The sequence below is a fragment of the Zootoca vivipara genome, chromosome 13, assembly GCF_963506605.1.
Source record: "Zootoca vivipara chromosome 13, rZooViv1.1, whole genome shotgun sequence".
In the NCBI taxonomy this organism is placed as follows: Eukaryota; Metazoa; Chordata; class Lepidosauria; order Squamata; family Lacertidae; genus Zootoca; species Zootoca vivipara.
In genome coordinates this window covers 27,048,375-27,074,810 of record NC_083288.1, presented here as the reverse complement: position 1 = coordinate 27,074,810, position 26,436 = coordinate 27,048,375, and the positions used below count along the sequence as shown (strand labels likewise).

General features: G+C 46.6%; 1 protein-coding gene across 1 annotated transcript in view; it reads left to right on the top strand.

Annotated features, from left to right (window-relative positions):
- Positions 1 to 22,824, top strand: part of LOC118094140 (long-chain fatty acid transport protein 2) — a 34,003-nt gene extending 11,179 nt beyond the window's left edge. The window contains exons 4-10 of the mRNA XM_035134180.2: positions 1,380 to 1,504; positions 4,322 to 4,516; positions 11,055 to 11,145; positions 12,819 to 13,017; positions 15,093 to 15,190; positions 20,346 to 20,476; positions 21,359 to 22,824. Coding sequence (XP_034990071.2) covers positions 1,380 to 1,504; positions 4,322 to 4,516; positions 11,055 to 11,145; positions 12,819 to 13,017; positions 15,093 to 15,190; positions 20,346 to 20,476; positions 21,359 to 21,535 — 1,016 coding nt within the window. The 3' untranslated portion in view covers positions 21,536 to 22,824. The remainder of the gene's footprint in view (positions 1 to 1,379; positions 1,505 to 4,321; positions 4,517 to 11,054; positions 11,146 to 12,818; positions 13,018 to 15,092; positions 15,191 to 20,345; positions 20,477 to 21,358) is intronic.
- The last annotated feature ends 3,612 nt before the right edge of the window (positions 22,825 to 26,436 follow it).

The window sequence follows — 26,436 nt, the reverse complement described above, 5'->3', positions numbered from 1 at the left end:
TGGTGATAATTTCTATGCAGGCAAGTAACAGATGGGCACCCCATTCAGCATAGAAATGCAGTGAGCTGCTGCAGGAGTGATGAACCGCTCTGCTTGGCATGCAGAAAGTGGATAGAGAAAAGTTTTTATCCCTCTCTCATAATGCTAGAACTCGTAGACACGCAACAAAGCTGAATGTTGGAAGATTCAGGGCAGATAAAAGAAAGCACTTAATCACTCAGTGCATAATTAAACTTTAGAACTTGCTCTCACAAGAGCCAACTCGGATGGCTACTGTTATAAGAAAAAACTGCTCCTTTCCCCTTTATGGGGCATCCAAGAGCCCATATAGAGTCTTTAAGTAGGTTCTCTATTGGTAGGAGAAAACAACAGAAGCCAACCAGAGAATATTGAGAAGCAAAGCAGCTAGTAAGCCTGATCTTTATTAAACTGTTGCAACAGGGTCCCCCACGCAGGGAGGGAGGAGAGGAACCCAGAACATTGGTGTGCAAGCTTTTACACTGTACAGATATTTGAAATTGCCTACCTTGTAGCTCAAGACCACTCCCCAAAAAATCATACAGTACATACATCACAGAAAGAGGTGGTCCCCAGCAGAAATTTGAGTGTGTTGCTTCTCTCTTGTCTGCCAGGATACCTGATAATGCCTTATCTGATTGCATTTCCTGGGTAGCCTGCCCATTCCTTTGAGATGGTAAATATGTAGTTCCTGAATCTCTTACGCATATTGATAGTGTGCTCAGCTTAACAGATCCTTGCCAGACTGTACCGGTATTTACAGGGAGGTGTAAGCCCCTACAGTCCAAAGACAATTGGAAAGCTTTTCCCATTTCCTTCCTCCTCGCAGAGAAATATTTGAGGTCAGTTTGGGAGAGTCAAAACGGCTTCAGGATTGTTCTGTACTATTTCAGGCACTTGGTTTATATACTTATGTATGTGTTTGCCTTATGAACATAACCTTACAATTCCTATAACACTTTAAAAGAGGATTGGATTTGTGGTATGAAAAGTTGCAGGAGTTCAGCAGGAAGTTACAAGAGACACTCATACACTGGTAGGGTTGCCAGACTCAATAGAGGACAGGACTTCTGTGCCTTTAATTGCCCTGCTCTCTTTTGAGTCTGGAAACCTTAAAGAGAAACCAGCAGACCCTTTGCTTGGAAATTAAACAAAGGGTCTGCTGGTTTCTCTTTAACGTTTCCAGACTCAAAAGAGAGCAGGGCAATTAAAGGCACAGAAGTCCTGTCCTCTATCGAGTCTGGTAACCCTATACACTGGGACCAAAGCAGCACAACTGTCTTGCAAAATTTTGCAGGTCCAAAAAGTAATGAAAGCTGAATCACTTTCTTTCTTTCTCCCCCCACCCTCTCCCCACACAGGATGCACAATTGCCTTGAGGTCTAAGTTTTCTGTTTCCCATTTCTGGAACGACTGCAGGCGATACCGCGTCACTGTGATCCAATATGTTGGAGAAATGATGCGCTACCTCTGTAATGCACCAAAGGTAACTGAGAGAGAAGTTGGTGGGGAGGGAGAATTTTGCCTAGAAGTGAAATGGGTTCTCCTGTTCACTACTGAATCCCTTACGGCAGGTGGATGCATGCCCACCTGCCGTACACTTGATGCTGCAGAAAGCAGGGAGCTCTTTTTTCTTAAATAATTTTTATTAATTTTCCATTTAAACATCATTATTATCCACTTTACTTCTTTGGCTCTTTAGAGCCTGTCGACTTCCCTCCCTCCCACCCCTTGGCTTTCAAAACTAACCTTTATATCACAGCATTTTATATATTTTCCAATTCTAATATAACTCATTACTAAATACCTCAAAATGTAAATAAATATAGAAAGAAAGAAAGAAATCTCATTACAAGTCTTCAGATAACCCTACTAGTGTTGTGAATTGCTTACCATGATCTTTCAGATATTGTATAATTTTACTCCAGTCTTTTGGGAATACTTGATCATGCTGGTTTCGGATTTTTCCCGTCAGCTTCACCAGTTCCGCAAAGTCCATGATTATCATCTGCCACTCTTCTTTCGTTGGTACTTCTTCTTATTTCCATTTTTGCACTAAGAGGATTCTTGCCGCTGTTGTTGCATACATGAACAGTTTTTTATCTTTTTTTGGTATCTCTTCACCTACTATACCCAGTAAAAAGGCTTCTGGCTTTTTTTTTAACAAAAGTGTTTTTAAACATTTTCTTTAACTCATTATATATTATTTCCCAGACATCCTTTACCTCTTTACAAGTCTATCACATATGGTAAAATATACCTTCCTTTTCTTTGCATTTCCAACACTTGTTAGATCTTGCCTTATACATTTTAACAAGTTTTGATGGTGTTAAATGCAATCTATACATCATTTTCATTACATTCAAAAGGCAGAAAGTTCAATGCTTCTTGGTTTGGATGTGTCGGTCAATTCCCATGCTTACGGTAGCTGGTGAGCCAAAACCCTGCAGAAAGTGTCAGTTGATGTGATATCTGTGTATTGAATTACAAGGCTATTGAGACCAAAAGGTTTAATGGACCTCCAGGTATAGGGCGGTATATAAATTCAAATAATAATAATAATAGTGGGTGTTTGTAATTTAAAGTACCGTATATTCTGGCGTATAAGATGACTGGGCATATAAGACGACCCCCAACTTTTCCAGTTAAAATATAGAGTTTGGGATATACTCACCGTATAAGAAGTACAACCCAGCGTATAAGACGACCCCCAACTTTTGAGAAGATTTTCCTGGGTTAAAAAGTAGTCTTATACGCAGGAATATACAGTATGTTGATTTTGGACTCTGCTATACAGCTGCAAATATAACATTTAAGTGCATTAAGTGCAATATGATGCTAGGTGGCGATGGTGAGCTTATGGCATATTCAATATATTTTTGAAAAAGTTCTTTAAAAAAATTATTTCTCACAGCGTTGTTTTTTATGTGTCTAGATTCCACCTTTCTTTTACTGTGTCTTGTGTTTCAAATGGTTGTGAGTTGCCCCAAAACCATGTATGACGAGGGTGTGTGATGTCAATCAAATAATCTGAATACGATACGATAGACTGGAATGGAATAGGGAAGCTCTTTAAGTACCCACAAGATACAGCTTGGACTCATCCACTTTTGCTTGACCCATATTTTGATCATATTGTGCACCAATTAATTTCTCCAGGTTGGATGGAGAGATTTGTTGTTGTTGTTCTTCAGCTATGCCTTGCACACACACACAAAGTCCAATCTTATCTGGTGAATTGAAGCTCAATTAAGCAAAATCCCTCTTCTGATTTTCTGCACATCTAATGAATTTCAGTGGGTAGGATCGGATTTTTGCAAGGCACAACCATGTATCAAAACAGCTCTTGGACCCGGCGCAATTAACACAATATGGTCAAACTATGGCTCAGTCGAAAGTGTGGGTGAGCCCTTTGTCCTATTCTCTACAAGTTTGCAGCCACTCTGTTGTATTTTCTGAACCAGCTGAAGCTTCTGAACAGTCTTCCTAGGCAGCCCCACATTGCAGCAATCTAGTCAGAAACTTACAGGGCATGACAAGTCGTTCTTTTTGTGAAAGTTCGTTAGTGTAACCATAGAATCATAGAGTTGGAAGAGACCACAAGGGCCATCCAGTCCAACCCCCTGCCGAGCAGGAAACACCATCAAAGCATTCTTGACATATGCCTGTCAAGCCTCTGCTTAAAGACCTCCAAAGAAGGAGACTCCACCACACTCCTTGGTAGCAAATTCCACTGCTGAACAACTCTTACTGTCAGGAAGTTCTTCCTAATGTTTAGGTGGAATCTTCTTTCTTGTAGTTTGAATCCATTGCTCCATGTCTGCTTCTCTGGAGCAGCAGAAAACAACCTTTCTCCCTCCTCTATATGACATCCTTTTATAAATTTGAACATGGCTATCATATAATCTCTTAACCTCTTCTCCAGGCTAAACATACCCAGCTCCCTAAGCCGTTCCTCATAAGGCAATGTTTCCAGGCATTTGACCATTTTGGTTGCCCTCCTCTGGACACGTTCCAGCTTGTCAGTATCCTTCTTGAACTGTGGTGCCCAGAACTGGACACAGTACTCTAGGTGAGGTCTGACCAGAGCAGAATACAGTGGTACTATTACTTCCCTTGATCTAGACGCTATACTCCTATTGATGCAGCCCATAATTGCATTGGCTTTTTTAGCTGCTGCATCATACTGTTGACTCATGTCAAGTTTAACCACTTGGAGCGATTCCCACTCATCACCAGCGAAATGGCTATTCATACAGCTTTTTTTGAACTGCAGTGATCACGTCGATGTGTTTCCTTACAGACGGACAGCGACCGAGACCACTGTGTGCAAATGGCAATCGGCAACGGCATGCGTGTGGAGGTCTGGAAGGAGTTCCTGCGCCGATTCAGTCCTATCCAAATCCATGAATTCTATGGAGCCACGGAGGGGAATGTTGGATTTATTAACTACATCGGGAAGGTTGGAGCCATGGGAAAGACAAACTTCCTCCACAAGGTAATGAGAGCTAAGCAGGAATTTCCAGGATGTGTTGATCCCGAATGTCTAAATAAATAATGTCTTATATTCTTCTTCTTTGGCAATCACTCGTAGCCGAGTAGGACTGTCTTCCATAAACACGGTTTTAACAATGAGTCCATAAGTGACTGTGGGGGCCAATTCTGGACCCACAATTTCACAGTGTTGGATTGGGTTTTTGGAAGACGCCTGTGCGTGAATTTGTTTTATGTGTGTAGATCAGTGCACGCTGATCAACACACAGTCTTCGCAGTAGGGCGCTGTTCTGATGGCATGAGTAGTCACGACGAACCGGTAGATCCTATCTGCTGCAGCTTTCATCCGCCTTCACAGCCGTTGTAACATACCGCTTGTTATCACCTGCCTGTTCTGCCATTGAGGACTTCTTGGATCATTCTTTGTCTCACTCACTGGATCATCACCTTGTCGTGGTGATGCAAGAGCAGGGTGATGCAAGATGCAAGGTGCACCTTGGCTTGCACCTTCCTATGACCCTTGTGAGCGAAGCCGTCGGGAATCTCATACTCCCAGCAGAGTCACCCAAGGCAGTAAGGTCAAAGGGAAGGAGCTAGACGAATAATGTCTTATAGAATTCCAAGGTCCCATCCCCAAACACTCCACTCTAATTGCACACCTCATCTTCTGGTCTCTTAAAGCTGCCTTCAATTCTCTCTTCAAAAGCCACCTTTTCTGTGAAGACTTTGGCACAAAACCTTAGTCCAGGAGTAGCCAAAGCGGTATTCTCCAGATATTGGACTGGATTCCTGACAAGGGCTGAGTGATAGCTGGTTTTCAACATTGTTATATATCAACAGCTAAACAAATAGTGATATAACGATATATCGCAATGTCCGTAATAAGGATGGAACTATGTAGAGGCATTTGCTTCACGGTTTTGCCTGCATCATGATTTTTGCCGGTGCCTGCTCCTATGATTTGCATGAGGTTGGGAGAGCTGAGTTAGCAGAGTTAACTGGGGCTATAGGAATCAAGAGAAGCATTGGCTGGCTTCACTGTTTTGCCCACATTGTGATTTTTGCATAGCGCGCGCGCACACACACACACAATTTGTGGGGGGGTTTGGGGGGGGCTTATTGGGTTGCTGTTTTTATTTTTATTAGGTATTTTGTTGTTTTATAACTTGATTTTATTCTGTGAACCGCCCTGAGACCCCTGGGTGTAGGGTGGTATATAAATTCAATAAATAATAATAATATATTGTCAGGTCAAAAATTACGAAGCCAGTATCACAATATAGACTTCAAACCAGTTTTGGACAATATATTGGTATATCGTCTGGCCCTATTCCTGGCCATTGGTAATGACAGCTGTGGAGGGCCCCCCAGTTTGGCTACCCCTGCCTTATTCCTCCTTTCCTACTGAAAGTAAACCTAAGCAAATGCAGTGAAAACAAGTGTGTGTTCTTCCTGATTATCCAACCTCCATCTCCTTCCCCTCCCTCCCTTAACTCCCCTGTGTTATCCCCTGTAGAGAGGGACCCTTCTTCTTGTACTCCAGAAAAGTCCTAAAGATATCTGGTTTATTTACACATATATACAACCTGCGCCTACAATGGAGGGGCTCACAGCATGAATACCCCAAGAAGGTCTTGCTTCTCCAACGGCTACAGGTTTGGATTTCAGCAGAAATCAAGCATGGCTCTGTCTTACAGCTGCCTAGCTGCTTCTAGTTCACACACACAACTTGGGTCTTTTGTCTTTCTAACTAACGCCTAGTTGAGGGAGAGCAATCCACCCATTTTCTCTCTGGCACAGAGCCACTTCCTTTGTTAATGACCCATATTTAGGTTGCCATTACCAAGAAACTTGCCTGGCTATTCCAGCAGTTGAATCCTTGATAGGTTCAGGAATTAGAAGGGACTCAGGCATACGGCCTGCCCCACCACCACCCCACTTGCCAATTCACAACAGTAGCAATTTGTGACAGCCACAGGTGCCTTTCATGAAAATAAAGCTGACAGATATGTAATAGTTGAGACGCTATGTACATTAGGCGTGGCCGACTTGTGCAGCACAATGATATGGAGCGGGATAATTTGGCAGCTGCCTAGGCACACATTGTCCCTCAATCTTTGCGAAGAGGAACCATTTTATTTGCCTCTTTTCTCAGGGCAGGTGCGGTTGCGGAATACAAGCTTGCAATGTCATGAGCGGAGGAGTCTTTTCGTGTTTCCAAGGCACCGTGAGAGCAGCTATAGCGCCCTCCTCTTAAGTACGGCAAATCAGAGTTGGCAACCTTTCAGATAACAGGGTGGGGAAGATCTGATGTGCTACACGAAGACCACATGAAAGTTTGGTGCCTTGCTTGGAAGTGGGTTGTTATTCTGACAACTCCTGCTGCCATCATTAATCAGCTGCTTATCCAAAGTTCTCCTGCTCATTGACCTATATTCTATGCTCTAAAACCCTAAGATTCTGTGGAACAAGGTTAACCCTACTTAGTGCTTTTTTCAGGGGGTACTCAAGGGTACACAGTACTAGCACCTCTTGGGTTTTTTGTTGAAAAGTGTGGCACCTATGTAACAATTTCATGTTGAGTACTGGCACCTATTTTTCTATAGGGCAGGGAGCACTGTCCCTGCTGTTTGCTGGATGCGGGTGATGCTGTGGTCTAAACCACTGAGCCTCTTGGGCTTGCCGATCAGAAGGTTATCAGTTTGAATCCCCACCACGGAGTGAGCTCCCATTGCTCTGTCCCAGTTCCAGCCAACCTAGCAGTTCAAAAGCACACCAGTGCAAGTAGATAAATAGGTACTGTTGTGGCGGAAAGGTAAACGGCGTTTCCATGCGCTCTAGTTTCTGTCACGGTGTTCCGTTGCGCCAGAAGCGGTTTAGTCCTGTTGGCCACAGGACCTGGAAGGCCGTCTGTGGACAAACACTGGTCGGAAAAGCGAGACGAGTGCCTCAACTCCATAGTCGCCTTTGACTGGTCTTAACCATCCAGGGGTCCTTTCCCATTTTCTTACCTTTACTGTTTGCCGTTGGTGCCTTCTAAGTCTTAATCACCTTTTGGCTGGGGATGAGAGACTTTCTTCTCTTCCTTTCCTTTATTGTTATTCCAGTTCAAGGGTGTGAAAGCTCCTGCCTCAGCCTTCTCATGTGGTTTTACCTGACTGGAGTGTCCTGCACTGTACTATGATAATGCCTGCTGTTTTCATGGATGGAGAGATAGGGGTATTTTTTTTCAAAGGGCGGTGGGGGCTGCTTCTAGAAACCTTTGACCTTTGCCTGGCTGGAATTCAGCCTCGTGTGCAAAGGTAAGAGTCCCACAAGGTATTCTGAGATTAGGGCTTTTGTTCTTTGAAGAGTTGGGCAGTAAACAAGAAGCCTGGAGGTGAAGCTGTTCCTGGCATGTCTGACGCAGGGAGGAGAGAAACCTCACCCCTTGGCATGTCTGTTTGAGATGCAGGGCTTAAGTCACAGGAGTCCTATATGAGAGAGGGGAGGGGAAGGAAAATAACCATTGAGCCAAACTTGCTAAACCATGTTTTGGCACCTAGGACTTCTAAGTGCTTTTCTTTCTTTCTTTCTTTTTGATTAAGCACATTTCACAATAAAGTGTTTCAAAGTGTGCCAGAAAATATTTCTAATTAATATATGAATTTAGCAAAAGGAAAATGCCAGCCAATTCAATATGGATGGATCGAGGGGGGTGAGATAATGCAAGACAGCTGCAAAGTTAGCAAACTCCTTTCTCTATTACATTATATCATGTATTGTAAAAGGTAAAGGTAAAGGGACCCCTGACCATTAGGTCCAGTCGTGACCGACTCTGGGGTTGCGCGCTCATCTCACATTATTGGCCGAGGGAGCCGGCGTACAGCTTCCAGGTCATGTGGCCAGCATGACAAAGCCGCTTCTGGCAAACCAGAGCAGCACATGGAAACGCCGTTTACCTTCCCGCTGTAGCGGTTCCTATTTATCTACCTGCATTTTGACGTGCTTTCAAACTGCTAGGTTGGCAGGAGCTGGGACCAAGCAACGGGAGCTCACCCCGTCACAGGGATTCGAACCGCCGACCTTCTGACCGGCAAGCCCTAGGCTCAGTGGTTTAACCCACAGCGCCACCTTGGTCCCCTGCTGCCATTTACATAATTCCCTCTATTCCTGATGTTCAGGCTGCCAGTGCCATTGCTTATGTTGCTGAAATGTCACCCTCCACATAGAAGAGGGAAGGTGTCACTGGCTTGGGGAAATGGAGCGCAGTGACTGGAATGCTGCAACATTTTGTTGCGGATCCTACTTGTCTACACAGTCATACCTTGGTTTTCAAACAGCTTAGTTCTCGTACATTTTGGCTCCAAAATGACGCAAACCCGGAAGTGATTGTTTGCGAACTATTTTTGGAAGCCGGATGTCCGACAGGGCTTCCACAGCTTCTGATTGGAGCTTCCTACAGCCAATCGGAAGCTGCACCTTGGTTTCCGTTCCGGAACGGATTCCGTTCAACTTCCAAGGTACGACTGTAGTAATAGTAAATTCAATTTTCTAAGTGTGGTTCCTTCTGAAGCCAAAGTGGCAGTACTCACACAAACAAGGAAGATGTATCAGCAGGTTCCCAGGAACTCCAAGGTTTATAGAAGTACAAAAAAAAGAGAAACATTTTGGGGGGTGGGAAAGAGTCCAATGAGGGCTCTGCATACTCTTCGGGCACAGAATTATGTCAGGTTGTTCTTGAGGGTGGAGTGGGGAGAATCATAAACCAGCAGGGAGAGGGAATGGGATGGAATGCCCTGGAAAAGGGCATGGCTGACTCGAGTCCTAAACTTCATGTTGCAACATTTTGCGGAAGCACCTGCTCAGATAAACTAAAATCAAAGAGCAGGTTCCAAAGTCCAGGGCAACGGAATGAAAAATCTTCTGACACCCACAAGCTTTACATAACACTGTAAAGTTAATCCATTCAGTCCTGAACTTTGAACTATTTTCAGTTGAAAACCTTACAGTGATTTATTACCTCGATTGAAAAGCAAATAAATGTGCATAAGGTGACTTAGTTTAATAATCACCCCTCCCAAGAGGAACTCTGGGGACTGTAGTTCTGTGAGCGGCGGCATGCAGCTAGGTTCCTCTTAACGAATAATCCCCAGCACTCTCACCAAACTACAATTCCCAGAATTCCCAGAGGAAGGGGGGGGAAGCCATGATAGCTAAAGTGACGTAGGCTTGTAGAAAGATCCAAGAGTTTTCCCAGGTGGCATCTTGAGGGATGTTTTTGAGAGAAGGGCAGAAAGTGCAGCTTTACCCAACACTGGCCAGAGATGTTGAGCGCACCTTTGTCCAGTTTAGCAGAAGCAGTTACTCTCCCTCTGGCCTCTTGGTTTCAGAAAATAATGCCAACCAACAGGGATGCAGGTGGCGCTGTGGGTTAAACCACAAAGCCTAGGGCTTGCTGATCAGAAGGCCGGCGGTTCGAATCCCTGCGACGGGGTGAGCTCCCGTTGCTTGGTCTTAGCTCCTGCCAACCTAGCAGTTTGAAAGCACGTCAAAGTGCAAGTAGATAAATAGGGACCGCTACAGCGGGAAGGTAAACGGCGTTTCCGTGTGCTGCTCTGGTTCACCAGAAGCGGCTTTGTCATGTTGGTCACATGACCTGGAAGCTGTACGCCGGCTCCCTCGGCCAATAATGCGGGATGAGCGCCGCAACCCCAGAGTCGGTCACGACTGGACCTAATGGGGGCAGATGGCCCAGAGTTGTTGAGCTTTTTGGGGGGAGGATTGACGAGAGTAGTGGAGCTTTTTTGGGGGGTTGGGAATACAGTAAATCACAAACCAGAAAATCGCTCGCATCGCAGAAGCCTGCAAGCATCTGTCCGCTCACAAACAGTAGCCGGCATTTGAACACCCAATTGCTGCAGCGGCAGCCAATCCACAGCAGCCCTTGCCACAGCCATCAATCACCCACCAAATTGCCACTGACAAGCTGCAGCTCGTGGCTGCAACCAATCACCCATCTTCCCTATGCACTATCCATGTATAAGGCACACCCCGTTTTTGCACCTTATTTTACAGAAAGAAAAGGTCATCTTATACATGGAAAAGTACGGTATTTCACATCTGGCAACAAATGTGCCCTTTTGGTTTCAGAACGTGCATGGGTAGATGAATCTAGAAAGCCCAGGAAACAAACTAAGTTCTCCTACCACACTATTGGGGGGAGTCGGTGTTGCTGGTCGAAGGAGCTCGAGGTGGCTCTGTCCGGAGCTGTGCAACCCTCGCTTTCCAGGGGCAGTGCTGAGGAGAGCAGAGGTGGAGAGGCCACAGTCCAGGTGCCAAGGAGAGGCAGCCTGTGGGCCACTGGTTATCTTTGCTTGAGGTCAATGATTAGCTGTGGTTCCAACACTACAGGGGGTTGGACTCAAAGACCCTTTGGGCCCCTTCCTGTAGAGTAGTTCTATGATTCCATAAAATACTTTATGATCCTGGTGTTATAACATGCTTGCCTTGAATTTATGCCTTATCATCTCATGCTTCCCTTTCTATCTGTTCCACTTTAGAAACTGGCAAAATTCGAACTGGTTCAATATAACATTGACCAGGATGAGCCGGTGAGGGACGAGAAAGGATATTGCATCCCAGTGGCCACAGGTAATAAAATAAGCACACATTTACATCCACACCATATGTTTAAAGCACTCTTATGCCACTTTAAAAGCCATGGCTTGCCCCCAAAGACTCCCGGGAACTGTAGTTTTGCAAGGGTACTGAGAACTGTAGTTCTTTGTGGGGTCTCCTAACATCTCTCAGCACTCAGAAATTAGGTTTCTCACTTTGGCGTGTGTGTGTGTGTTTGGGTCCAGCATCACATTCTAGCACTAATTTTACATAGGAATTGCCCAGTCCACAAAACTCTTAGGCACATTACAGGAATATTTTTATTTTTTTTAAGATTGTCTATAGAATTTCTGGAATGTCTTTTCCCCATAGAGAACTCGAGGTGACTTACAAATGATTAAATATAAAATACGTGGGGGTACCTTTGAAAGTGACCTGGAAACTACAATTAATCCAGAATGTGGCAGCTAGACTGGTGACTGGGAGCGGCCACCGAGACCACATAACACCGGTCCTGAAAGACCTACATTGGCTCCCAGGACATCTCCAAGCACAATTCAAAGTGTTGGTGCTGACCTTTAATGCCCTAAATGGCCTCGGCTCAGTATACCTGAAGGAGCATCTCCACCCTTATCGCTCAGCCTGGACACTGAGGTCCAGCATGGAGGGCCTTCTGGCGGTTCCCTCACTGCGGGAAGTAAGGTTACAGGGAACCAGGCAGAGAGCCTTCTTGGTAGTGGCACCCGCCCTGTGGAATGCCTGCCCATCAGATGTCAAGGAAATAAACAACTATCTGACTTTTAGAAGATATCTGAAGGCAGCCCTGTTTAGGGAAGTTTTTAATGTTTGATGTTTTATCGTGTTTTTAATATTCTGTTGGGAGCCGCCCAAAGTGGCACGGGAAAACCAGCTAGATGAGTGGGGTCATAGCTGTCAACTTTCAGATTTGAAAATAAGGGATCAGCAGCCTCACCGGTCCTGGGGACAGTCTACGGCAGGCATCCCCAAACTTCGGCCCTCCAGATGTTTTGGACTACAATTCCCATCATCCCTGACCACTGGTCCTGTTAGCTAGGGATCATGGGAGTTGTAGGCCAATACATCTGGAGGGCCGCAGTTTGGGGGTGCCTGGTCTACGGTATATCTAACAATCCAGGATAGCAGCGGGAAACGGCACTGGAATAAGGGAATTTCCAGCAAAAAAAGGGAAGGTTGACAGCTGTGGCTTGGAATAAGGGAGTTTCCTGCAAAAAAAGGGAGGGTTGACAGCTATGGGTGGGGTATAAATTATTATTATTATTATTATGAACCAACTCAGAAACAAATGAAAATTTAAAGGGTTTTGTTCTTTTTAAGGAACTATCCAGTTTAAGACCAGTAATGTTCCAAAGGGGTAAAAGCACTTTTGTGTAGGCACTATACTTTTAAAAAACATTTGAAATGCATTATTTCCCTAAAAGAATTCTGGGTATTGTAGTTAGTTAGGGGATGCTGGGAATGGTAGCTCTCTGAGGGGTAAACTTCAAGGGGAAGGCATGCAACACTACCTCTTTCATTCAGCTCCTGTACTCTAAAAACATTGTCCTTTATGAGTGAAATTGTTTACAGTAGTCTGATCCAGTCAATTTCACCACTCTATTGATTTGTTATGGGGCATGGGGGAAACAGGACAGAATTACCAAGGTTCTCCTCCCTTCTCTTCCAAGGCGAGACAGGTTTACTGGTGGCCAAGATCACTAGCCATACCCCGTTCTCTGGCTACGCAGGAGACCGACAGAAGTCTGAGAAGAAGATTCTCCGGGACGTTTTTACCAAAGGAGACTGCTACTTCAACAGCGGCGACCTCCTGATGCAAGACCATGATGGCTTTCTATATTTTCAGGACCGGGTAGGAGACACTTACCGGTGAGTCCCACCTCTCCAGGTGGGGTGGGATCTGCTGCCTTGGTCTTGGGGAGTGTGAGGTTGCAGCTTCAGCTGATATATACCACATTTCCCCATGTATAAGATGCCCCCTTTTTGGGGAGACTCCAAATTAAGAAAACACCCCCTCAGCACTACCCATGTATAAGACGAGCCCCAATTTTAAACCTATTTTTTTGGTTTAAAAAAAACCCTAGTCTTATACACAGAAAAATACGGTATATCTGTGTTGGCATTGTGGCAGGTATAGCATATAACACAGTGCAAATCTATGCAAGGTATATTTAGAAGCAGGGGGAGTACTGAAATGTCTCGGGGACAGGCCCCTGACACAAGCCTGCATGAAATTTGCATTTGCTTATTTATATTCATAGATGCAAATTTCTGCTTGTCGGCATTCTCACTGCCCCTTTGCTTTGCAATATACCCGGCAGCCCTCAAAGCAAATGGTTGAGGGGGGAAACAACAGGAGATGTGGCTGTCGGTGCAAAAAGACCCGCAATTTGAATCTCAGGGTTTGTCCTTGCCTCTGTTTGCCCCGCTTCTGCCCCCTTCCACCCCTTGCGGAAACTCGATCTTAAGCACCAAATGGCAACTGGGTTTTCCGCGCATTGCTGTTTGTTCTGATTTATCACTAAAGAGTGGGTTTTCCTGGGGAAAATGACAGGGCAAAGGCAAAATCACTCGAACCCATGCGCAGAAAGCATGGCACAAGTGGGAAACTGCTGAGCCCTGTGCTTTCAAGTGGAAGTGTGAACGAGCCCTTAGCAAACACCTCAGCGAGAAAGATTACAGAAACACATGTACTGTAAATTTCTTTATTCAGTGCAGAGCATTCATATTGTGATGTTGAAAGGAGGCATGAAAACAAGCAATGTGCCAGGAAGTTTCTGGTTCTGATCTTCAATGAACACTGTCAGATTGTTACTGAGACCCACACCTCATGTGAAAGCCCCATTGCCGATCCTGGTAGCCTCCTTAGTGGGGTAGGAGAGCTGAAAAGAATGCCAATATATTTCACATCTGGCAACCAATGCGCCCCTTTGGTTTCAGATAGTACATGGGTAGACAAATCTAAAATGCCTGGGACACAAATTTTCATGGCCCTCTAGCAGCTATGGCATAGCTGCCAAGTTCCGGATTGAAAAATCCGGGACCAGCAGCAGCGTGGCACTGGAAGTCGCTTCTGCATGACTTCTGGACATGCGTAGAAGCAACGTCCGGTGCATCTCTGCCCATTTCCAAAATGGCTGCAGTGCCAGAAGTCGCTTCTACGCACTTCCGGACATGCTTAGAAGCGACTTCTGGCGCAGCGGCCATTTTGGAAATGGGCAGAGCGGCACCAGAAACATGGCCACCAGCAGGAGCTGCTTTCTGGGGGATTTACGGGAGATAAATCCATTCGGGAGACCAGCAGGAAACGGTAAGAAAATACGGGGGGTTTCCCGGGCAAAACGGGGTACTTGGCAACTATGAGCTATGGTGGCTCAGTTACCAGAAGTAATGCATTTAGCATTAGCGAAATACACATCAGGAGACTTAGTTTGGTCAGAATCGAGTATAAATTTCCAAAGTGAACATTAAATACATTACTTCTGGTAAATGAGCCACCACAGCCACAAGAGGGCTGTGGAAATTTGGGTCCCGGCTTTTTACACTCATCTGCCCATGTCGTATCTGAAACCAAAGGGGCACATTCGTTGCTGGATGTGAATCCCCCCCCAGCTCTCCTACCCCACTTCCTGGTCCTGTTCTTCCTCCTTCTCGCTTGTTGCTGCTTGCTCTCTTGCCGACTCTGAGCTAGCAGAAGGCGTAGGAAGAAGGAGGAATGTGTGCCTGCTTTGGTTTATTCTGCTGTGTTATTATGGGGCTTAAATGGCCAGCTCTGCCCCCACAACCTTCCTGCCACCCTCCACGGATTTAAAGATTACAGCACAATATTGTACACAAAGCACTTTGAACACTCAAGAGCGGGAAAGAAATGTTATGGTACTTGCTCCTTAACATAATGGGTATGATCTCCTCCCCAAATGGTAACGGTCCACCTCTCTCTGCAGCTGGAAAGGGGAGAATGTGGCCACCACGGAGGTTGAGACAACCTTGGCAACGCTGGAGTCGGTTCAGGAAGCCAATGTCTATGGAGTGCCAGTGCCAGGTGGGTCCTGAAGTGCCATTCTTAAATGCAACTTTGGGCAGCCAAAGTTAGCACCTGTGGCATCAGAGGATCTGCTCCACAGCAGCAGGCTAAGGGAAGAGGTACTGAGGATAGTCCATTGTACCTGCCATTTTTGCACACTGGCACCATCTCCAGTCATGGTTTGAAGTGCCTGTGAGTCCCCTGGTCTATAGAGCACAAGGTGGATTGAACCACTCCATCTAAACCAGAGGGGGGTGGGGAACCTGTGCCTCTCCAAATGTTGCTGGGCTCCAGCTCCCATCTGCCCCAGAAGGTATGGCCGTCAGCTTGCTCCTCCTCCCCCTCCACTGAAAAAAATGTCCTTTGCCCACAACACTTCCACACTGGGCATTCATTGTGGAATAGCCACACTTTGTCCACTCTCCTTATGGTGGATCTGCAGAACGTGGTGGACAGAGATTTAGAATCACAGTTGGAACAGACCCCAGCGGTCATCTAGTCCAAACCTCTGCAATGCAGGAATCACAGTTAGATCATAGCTGCCAAGTCTCCTGTTTTTCGCGGGAAACCCCCGGATTTTAACCCGTTTCCCGCTGTTATCCTGAATAGAAAAAAAAATCCTGGAAATCCCCGGGATTTCCTACCTGCCAGGGAGGCTCCATTTCGGGTGCCGCTCTGCCCATGTCTGGGTACTGGAAATTGGGCAGAGCGGCACCGGAAGTCGCTTCTACGCATGTCTGGACATGCGTAGAAGCAACTTCCGGATGCTGCGCTGCTGCTGACCCCGCATTTTTCAGCGGGAGACTTGGCAGCTATGAGTTAGTTCCGTTAGGTCAACAGTGTTTATTTCGAAATGCTGCTTTATTTTTATATGCTGTTTCTCCACTGAAGAGATATAAGACAGTGAATGTAATATGCAACACTTTCACATCAATAGATTGCATCGGCTTGTAACACGAACAGAAAACTTGCCCTGGCCACAAACTACGGTATACCACTTCTTCTTCCTTTTCCTAATGGCCCTTCTCCCTTTCTATTAGTCCCACATTAATACCATCAGTGGCACGAAGAGTGGAAGAGAAGCTGGAAGGCATGTCTCTGGTGACATGTGTGAAATGCGTTTTGCTAGCTAAGATGTGTTTGGTAGCTACAGTGGGAAGGAGAGCTGGAAAAAACACACATCTGGCAACCAATGTGCCCCTTTCGTTTCAGATAGCACATGGGTAGACAAATCTACAAAGCCTGCGACACAAATTTTCATGGCCCTCTAGCAGCTATGGTGGCTCATTTGCCAGAAGTAATGTATTTTGTGTTAACTCTTGAAGCGTAGACTTGATCCTGACGAAACTAAGCCTCCTATGGCAAAATATAGATCAGAAGGCTTAGTTTGGTCAGAATCAAGTCTACATTATCTGAAACCAAAGGGGTGCATTGGTTGCCAGATGTGAAATACGTTGGCATTATTTCCAGCTTTCCTACCCCACTACTAAGAAGGGCGCCCACAATGATCAGAGCAAAGTCACAAACCATGACATTGCGCCACTGTCTCTGGCAGATGTGTTAGCACAAATATTTGAGATCAAGATACCAGTTAGGTTAATCTTTCTCTCTGGTCCGCACACTGCCTTGTGCTACAGGCAGACATATTCGAATGTAACCTTTTAATCTATTCTTAGTTGTACTGTGGACAATGAAAATGTTTGCGGGGACAAAAATCCATTCACCTCCCAGGGTGCAAGAGGGACTGACCATTTCCCCTCTAATGTAGAGAATGTGGTTATTTGTGACATAGCTAAAAGCCAGAAAGACCAGAACCAACTTCTTTGCTATTTACAACATGATCCCTACTTGGTTGCCAACAAGCAATTTTTACTGTCCCACCGGCAAGCCCAGGCCAGTGGCTATTTACAAGGCTATTTAATTAATTATTTCATGTCATGTATATTGTGCTTTTAAAAAAAATCATATTTAAGCGGTGTATGTAAACACCAGCCATAAAAAGAACTATGAAAAATTCATCATAAAACCGAACATGAATTCCAAGCCTACGATGCAAACCATAAATTCCAGCCGCCCTATAAATACAATAAAAGAAAAGCAGCCCAGAGAAAGCAGGTGCCTAAGCTAGCTTCTGAAACAACAGAAGGAGATGATAGTAATAATTTCACAACTACAAAATCTATATGCATAAGGGAGGGTTGGAACATGTGAAAAAGGAGAAAAACAATCTGAAAGAGAAAACTCACTTGGCAAGAAAAAGAATGAGTCATACTGGGTTCTCCGTATAGTCTAGGAGTAGGTCAAGGAACAATTTTCACAGAATACAATTTCCCCCAAAGCGACATTAACGTGTTTTATTATTTACTGCTGAAGGTGGGTCCATTTGCACATCAGGGTACAGGGTGCAGGGTGCAACTGTTGCACGTCTAGAGCAGTTAGGTGTGACAAGTGAAGCACCAGGAAAAGCGCTCACCAGCAGGGACAGGGTTGCAGATGGAGCACAGTCCAAACAAACCAAGGTCAAGCACGGAGAGTCAGCCAAGGTCCAAGATATGAACTAGAGGCCAAATCAGGCAACAATCCAAGGTTAATAACGCAGGGAGTTCGGGCAAGGTGCAGGAACTAGAATCAGGAGCCAGAGACCTGTGCTGTTTCCAGCAACTGAAAGGCTCGGGAGACTCTTTACTCATGAGCTGTGTTTTGACTCTGAGTCTGTAGCAGAGGTGCATTTAGGGTAGTGAGACTGGTTCGCCCGCACTGGGCGCTGAATCAAGAGGGTGCCTGTAGGGGGCACCACAACAATGACAAACAACCATAGCTGCCAAGTTCCGGCCTGAGAAATAAGGGACTGGACCGGAAGTAGCAGACTGGAAGTAGTGCTGCCGCCATTTTGGAACTGGGCAGAGCATGCTCAGAAGCGACTTTTGATGCTGCTCTACCCAGTTCCAAAATGGCCGCCGCGCCAGAATAAACTGGGGAAAAACAAAAAAATCAGTTTTTTTCGGCTGGGGACAGCTGGAAAAATGGGGGTTTCCCGGGGAATACGGGAGACTTGGCAGCTATGAAACAACAGAAATGGAGAGGTGAAGGGGCGCTGAATTTTTATGCTGCACAGGGCGCTGTTGAAATTTTAAAGCCCCCCAAAATGCCAATGAAATTGCTCTTCAGCCACAGACCTGGATCTTCCACGCACACACGCACGCACGCGCGCACACACACAATTTTTCTGTTTTACAATTTAAAGTACTCATTTATACATCCTTAAGATACCAAGGGATGTGGGTGGCACTGTGGGTTAAACCACAGAGCTTAGAGCTTGCCGATCAGAAGGTCGGCGGTTCAAATCCCCGTAATGGGATGAGCTCCCGTTGCTCGGTCCCAGCTCCTGCCAACCTAGCAGTTCGAAAGCATGTCAAAATGCAAGTAGATAAATAGGAACCGCTACAGCGGGAAGGTAAACAGCGTTTCCGTGTGCTGCTCTGGTTCGCCAGAAGCGGCTTTGTCATGCTGGCCACATGACCTGGAAGCTGTACGCCGGCTCCCTCGGCCAATAACGCAAGATGAGCGCCGCAACCTCAGAGTCGGTCACGATTGGACCTAATGGTAAGGGGTCCCTTTACCTTTACCTAAGATACCAATGACTTCCCTTCTTCTCTTTCCATTGTTCATTTTACATATCATAAATCCCTGCATATCTTACAGAATCTATACCATTCAGTATTCCATTATTACATGCATCATAACTTATTTACACTGTTGAATTTTTCTTTATGCTGCCAGCGTTTCCAGCTGTACACAGTTATTTCCCATATATTCAGTAAACGCTTTCCAATCTTCTTTAAACATATGTTATTCTTGTTCTCTTATTCTATATGTTAAGTCTGCAAGCTGCGCATATTCTGTCAACTTAAGTTGCCACTCTTCTTTAGTTGGGACTTCGCTCATTTTCCATTTTTGTGCTAACAAAACACGGGCCGCAGTAGTGGCATACATAAACAACCTTTTTTGACACCTGGGAATTTCAGTCTGAAATATCCCCAACAGAAAGGACTCTGGTTTGGGGGGGGAGAGTACTTTTAAACATTTTTTTTCCAATTCATTATGGATCATTTCCCAATACCCTTTTACCCTTTTACAAGTCCACCACATATGAAAAAATGTTCCCTCCGACCTAGATCTTTCAATGCTGGTGTTCTTGAGGACTGGGGTGGTGGTGGCTCCCACTCCTCCTTTGATAGCACCAAGGGTTTTTCAGCAGGCCTTCCCTGACAAGACCCCTCAAGGGGATCCTCAGTGCTAGTTCTAAGGGACCCTGCCTGCTCATCAAAGTCCTTGGGGTTCACCCTCTGAGGACTCAACATTTACCAGGTCAGGGCTAGGCATGGCAGTGGAACCATTTCCTTCTCTATGGTCTCCCTCCTCTCTAGGAATTAATTTTACTGCTTTAATCCTGAGATGGTGCACCTGCAGCCCTCCATATTCTATTGGACTCTAACCCATCAGCCCCAGTCAGCATGGCCAGTGATCAGGGATGACAGGAGCAGCAGCCCAACAGCATATGGAGATCCACAGGGCCCCCTGCCCCTACTTTAGCCTCTTCTTTAACACTGCCTTTGGATGCTTTCTTTTTCTCCCTCCCCCTGGCACACAAAAATTGTGTGTGTGGGTGTGTGTGAAGTGCAGTGGGGCAGGGAGAAGTAGTATTCAGGGCCGTCTTAAGCAGGTCGGGCGCCCTGGTGCCATGGCGCGCGGATCGCTCCAGCGCCCCCGCCCCCGTTTCTTCCCGTGACTGGTGGGCGGGCGCAGCGTGGTTTTTGCGCGGCTTCGCCGTGTAGCGCGCCCTGGCGCCCCGCGCCACCCAGCCTACCCCTAGAGCCGGCCCTGGTAGTATTTCAACCTTTCTCACACAAATAATGGTCCCAGTGAAAACTGTCCCCCTCCAACATTTGGGGCAGAGGAAATGAAGGCTGCACACTTGGCCACAGAGTCTTAGTTTTCTGGAAGCAGAGCTCTGCTTCCACATCCAGTTTAAGACAGAACAGCTGTGATGGGGATGCTGCCACATCTGGGAATCCCCCCTAGAAGAAACCCCCATTGGGGTTGTCTTTTATCCTCATTTGTGTGCAACGTGTGGCTACACCCTTAAAACATTCCTCTTTTTTGTTTGTTCCAGGACACGAAGGAAAGATCGGGATGGCATCCATATGCCTGAAGGATGGGCTGCCCTTTGATGGGAAGGAGGTGTATGCCCATGCCAAGGACTGCTTGCCAAACTATGCTATACCTCGCTTCATTCGCATCCGGGTAAGGTGTGGCTCTGTTGCATCACTCTTTAGTCTGCATTATTAATGTCTTTAGCTGTCAGGAGTGAGCCATCAGTAAATCACATGGAGCATGTGAAGTTAACTCTTTGGTACAAAAAAACAGGATCTGCGCAGGAGTGACAGGCAGCCTAATGAGCACACCAACTCTTCTTCAGTAGGCCTTGCATCTATGAGGAGAGTGAAGGTCCCCACCTTCCCACAGCTGTCTATGTCTCCTCCTCTTCCACCAAGCAATATGAGACTGCGCCTGCATGCCTGTCTCTGCTCCTCCCACTTCATGCCTTCTTGGTTCTGAGATACCAGTGGGGAAAGGAACAGGTCGCAACAGGAGGGGGAGACACCTGTGCTTCTTCACCAGCCTGACTCATCTCTGCTTCTTGGCCTCCCTCCTCTCCTGCTTCTGCCTCTGATTCAGGACTTCTCTCTGCCACAGCCTCTTCCTGTTCACTAAACCCTGTTAGCTCTGAAGAAGCGGGAGAGTTAGGAGGCAGCCAGAGCATTGCTAGGCAATCAGCAGATAAGCTGAGGACTGAGAGTCAGTCAAGTGGAAGTGGGGAGGGGGAAGGCCAACCTCTCATTCTCCGTTCTAGGAGATTGGATAAGGTCAGAGGACAATGGAAGGGCAAGAGGGGAAGGGCGGGAATTTGGCAACCTTCCTGCTGTGAAAGGGGCGGAGATTCAGACTGACCAACTATCGTCAATGGGAGCAGGCGAGAAGCCATGCTCTGGATGTATTGTTTTTGTAAATAAACGTAGATAAAACTGCCAGAGAGTCATCGCGACTTGGTTGCCTGCCTGAGATCATTACAGGTGGGGCATCATTCATGATTCTGTACTCACCCCAGTGCCCTTTTTCACACAGGACATGCTGGAGACCACAGGCACTTTTAAGCAGCTCAAAAGTCAACTGGTGAAGGAAGGATTTGACCCTGTCACTATCAAGGACCCCCTCTTCTTCCTAGATGACTCGGAAAAAAGTTACGTGCCAATGACTCAGCAAATCTTCAGTGCCATTGCAGAGAATAAACTGAAGCTGTGAATGCCTCTTTAGCTGTCCTAGTAGCACAGGAAACCCAGGAACAGCTAGAGCACTGAACACTTCGGCTTCTGTCTGGGAAGTGCATGCATGCATTTCCATGAATTCTTGAGAATCCTGCACAAGTTAGTTTGGAGGACCTAATTTTTCTTTTTTAAGGAGTGCCTGGTTTTTCTTTATCCCTGTCAACTTTGTCCTTCTGTGTTCACACAACACATTTGCTCTGCAATGTATATACTGCAAACTACATACATGAGGCTGTCACTGGGGTCCTCTGCTCCCTACACACTGGAATTTTTTTTGCGTGTTATCACACATTTGCATGTAGCTGTGCACACATGTACAAATGTGATCCAGGGATTAACGTTAACTTATCCAGGAAGCAATCTGGTGTTTTGTTTTGTTTTTTAAGAGATGTGTCCTGATCTTTGCCAGTTGTCCCTTTTGTGTTTATTGCAGGGAGACATCTGTGTGTCATTTGCAGAGATCTTCCAGGCTTCCAGGTTTAGCACATCTCTCACATGTTTGTGGAGCATTCATCCCACCCAATTCGTTTTCGCAAAGTTTGTGCGGACATCGCATCAAACAATTGCTATTCTGCAGTTTCCAGTGCATTTCCTCCCTGTCACTTCCCTTACCAAAAGTTCGGGATCTGTGTTTGTTTGTTTGTTTGTTTGTTTGTTTGTTTGAAGCAGGCTTGTTGCACAAGATAATCAAATCTGCTTTAATTGCACAACCTAAATTTGCTGGTATAGCATGGAATCCCATCCACAAAATAGCTACAGTCTGGAATTAGCCACAAGTGATGGTACCACGTTTAAATGCTGCCACTTAAATTCAGGAGAACCAGCCTCAGAAAGCACAGTGTGGTCTTCATGCTTCTAGGCTGGAACCTCATGGAGGAAATATCACGTCGTCTTCTCATTAGTTTTTGTTCTCCTTTTGTATTTTTATGTTGCGAACCACCTTGTGAACTTCGGATGGATTTAATAAATAATATTAATGATATGACCAGATCATTGCACATCTGGAACAGCAAAAGAACTAGGATCGGTGCTTCATTTCAATAGGGTTCCAGACATTGCATGGCCTTGGAATGTGGTCCAAAAGTGATGATTTTCCAGAGATGCTGGAAAATGCCTGTTAGGTTTAGCACATCTCTCGCATAACACAGCAAGCTGGCAGTTTAACTCCTTTAGCTTTATTTAGCAATTACAAGCTTACAGCAAACAGAGCCTCCCACATTCATTCTTCCCTATCAGAGTCAGTTGACTCGACTGGCCTCCGGCCCCATCCAAGGCCAGATATATGCCGAGCCCACCCCCGCTTCCAGCTGGTCTTCCTTTGCTGTAATCACTTGCTCTGCCTCCTACTTCTGGGAGACTCAGGTGGAGCCAATTCCTCCTCCTCTGGAGTTAAATCCAACCCCCTGCTACCTGCCTCCTGCTCCTGCAACTCAGTGTTGCTTTGAGAAATGACAGGCAGCCTTCTGCCTCTTCCTCCCCCTCTGCTGATTCCTCTCTGTGGGCCATGTCTCTGACAATGCCACTGTCATCTCAGAGCATTCTTCTGAGTCAGTGCACAGAGGATTGGAGCCACACCCAGTCGTCGATAGAGCAAGATAGCTATAGGGTGGGTGCATGGGCGTACCCAGCGAGGGGCAGGGGGGCAGCTCCCCCCAGAAGCAAAAAAAATACCGTATTTTACGGACCATAACCCGCTGCGGGTTATGGAAAAGTTGCTGCGGGTTATGGAAATTGGGCTGTTTCCACCCCCTCCGCGGCTACAGCCAGCGACAGGAACGTGGGGGGGAGAAGCAGCCTGAAATCGGGCTGGTTTTGCCCCCTCCGCGGCTGCAGCCAGTGACAGGAACGTGGGGAGGGCGAGAAGCAGCCCAAAATCGGGCTGTTTTCACCCCCTCCGTGGCTGCAGCCAGCAGCAGGAACGTGGGAGGGGGGAGGAGCAGCCTGAGCTGGGGGGGGGCTGCGGATGAGAGCTCCATCTTTCCTTCCATCCTTCCTTCCCCCCTCTTCCTTCCTTCCTTCCTTCCTTCCTTCCTTCCTTTCTTTCTTTCTCTCTCTCTCTCCTTCCTTCTTTCTTTCCTTTTCTCTCTCTCACCCACCCCTTCCTTCCTTCCTTCCTTCTCTTCCCTCCCTCCTTCCTTCCCTCTCTCTTCCCCTCTCTTGCCCCCCCTAGTTTTGATCCTGGGTACGCCCCTGGGTGGGTGTAAAAACGCAGACTGGAGGGCTTTAGGAAGATAGGGCAGGGGGATGAAGGAATACACTGCAAGGGGGACTCGGTGTTTTCCCCCCAGGGTGTGTACACATGACAGCAGCTGTAGCTGGAGCTTGCAAGGAGCAGATCAGAAGGTGCCTTATACCAAATCAGACAATTGGTTGATCTAGCTCAGTACTTCCTAGTGTACACTGACTGCAGGAGCTGTCCAGGGTTTCAGGCAGGTGTCTCTCCCAGCCCTATATCTGGAGAGTCTGGGGATTAAACCTGAGGCTTTCTGTATGTAAGGCTCTGCCACCACACTACAGCCCTCGACCTAGCCATAACCAGATGTACATATATGAAAGGAGCATTTGGGGGCCCACAGAAGAGGACCACTGTGGTACTCTAAAAGGGGAGGAAGGCCCCCTGCAAGTCTCTTCTCTGGCGCCCACAGAAACCTGGCACCAGCCCCACAGAAGCGTGAGGGAAGCCCCACATTGCAGCAATCCAGTCTTGAAGTTGCCAGTGCCTGAATTACTGTGGCCAGGCTCTCCCAGTCCAAGAGTGGCCGTAGCTGTTGAATCAGTCGCAGTTAGTAAAAGACACTTCTAGCCACCGAGGCTACCTCCAGTGATACGGAGCTGGATGCAGGAGCACACCCAAACGGCAAACCTGCCCTTTCAGGAGGAGGGCAACCCCATCCACGATAGGCAACTGACCAAATTCTCCAACACGGCAGCTACTCCTCCACAATGCCTCTGTTTTGCTGGGATTCAAGCTCAGCTTGTTTTGTCCTCATCTGTTTCACCACCGCTTCCAGGCAATGGCGCAGGGATTGCATGGTCTCTCTCGATTCAGGCTGATTTGATTACAGTGGTACCTCAGGTTACGAACTTGATTCATTCTGGAGGTCCGTTCTTAACCTGAAACCATTCTTAACCTGAGGTACCACTTTAGCTAATGGGGACTCCCGTTGTCGCCGCCACACGGCCGCACAATTTCTGTTCTCATCCTGAGGTAAAGTTCTTAACCCGAGGCACTATTTCTGGGTTAGCTGAGTCTGTAACCCGAAGTGTTTGTAACCTGAGGTGTTTGTCGCCCAAGGGACCATTGTATTTAATTTCTATAGCAATTAACATATCAAAAATATCTCCAAGCGGTGTAACAAATAAAAACTGAAGCAACAACAGACAACTTAAACAAAATTTTAAAAAAAATACACAGCTACATATAAAAATGTTACATTAATAATAATAAAAAGTTACTAATATATATATATATATATAAACAGTCTCAATTCATTTTCCTTCTGACACACACTCCCTTCCTGGAGATAAGATAGAGGGTAGGATTGGAACCACTGTAGTACAGTGCCCTCAATTCCCATTCCCCGGAGCTGGTCCAGTAGAATACCACAGGCAGGTCTGATCCCAGATTGGAATGGATCTAACTAATCTGTGTCCTCCAAGAATGCCTGCAGCTGCTCCCCCCCCCATGGCCCTCTCCATCTTAGCAACTGGCCAATAATTGTTCCAGTCCAAAGGGTCTAGAGCTGGTTTCTTCACTCGCTGGGAGGATCGAGTGTGACCTGGGGAGAGTCCCAAGGGCCAGATTCAAATGTTTACAGAGGGCAGCATTTGACCTGCACATCTGTCAGGATGCTGTGAGTGGCTCCTGGCTGGTTGCCCAGGAAAGTACAAAGACAAGGAAAAGTTTCTTACCATTCTTTTTTATTTCAATCTTTACAGCAGAGAGAGGCTATAGAGCCCAGCCTCTTGGATAATGGCATTGTCCTGAGTGAATCTCTCCCCTGCCCCCCGTCTCTCCCACTTCCTCATTCGTCATTCTCACCGTCTCCTCTATGGGTGCTGCTACGTGCCCTCTGTCTTTGAGCTATTTGCTCTCCTACTTTTAAGGCTCGCCAGGTTCTGGGAGATGGAGGGTCTGGAATGCCTTCTAATGACAACCTTTCAGCCGGGTGTTGTTCCGGCTGTCCCATGATTTCCCAGTTTTTCTCCTCATCTGCCTCTGAGGTGCTACCTCCTTCAAACCCCTGTTGTAAATCTATACTGTCTTCCTCTTCCTCCTCTCTGGAAGGGTCAGGCTGGGGAGGCAGTCTCCACCATTCCTCCTCTGCCCAGTCCCTGACAACACCAGATGTTCCCAGCCCCTCAGCCACTCCTTGTGAGTGCAAACTGCTTCCCAAGCTTATCTGGAATATAAAATGAGAGGCAGCCATCTTTGCTAACTTACTGACCTTCACGGGTGGGACAAAAAAATGGAATAAACGCATACATGTCTGTGGAGAGTCCATTTGATTTTCTCTCCATCCCATCAACCCACATTTTGGAACATCAAGCTCTTGTAAGCATACCATACACAAGGCACAGCAACTCCTAGGGGATGAAGCAGTTTTGGTCCGCCCCCCCCATATTTTTGTGAGGGGGCCAGGCCCCCTCAATTTTCAGAGGGTGCTTGGCTCCAGCCCATGGCTCCTTGAACATCATCGGGACATCACGTGACATGCGCTTGGCATTGGGATATTGCGTTGGGCCTCCTCAATTGTCTTGAGAAGATGGCGCCTCTGCCGTACCCAAACAGAAGAGTGATAGAAGTCTGCCTGTTTTACCATAACTGCGCACAAGGGAAGCACCAATGTCCACATCTAGTGCAATTTTTATAGAAGA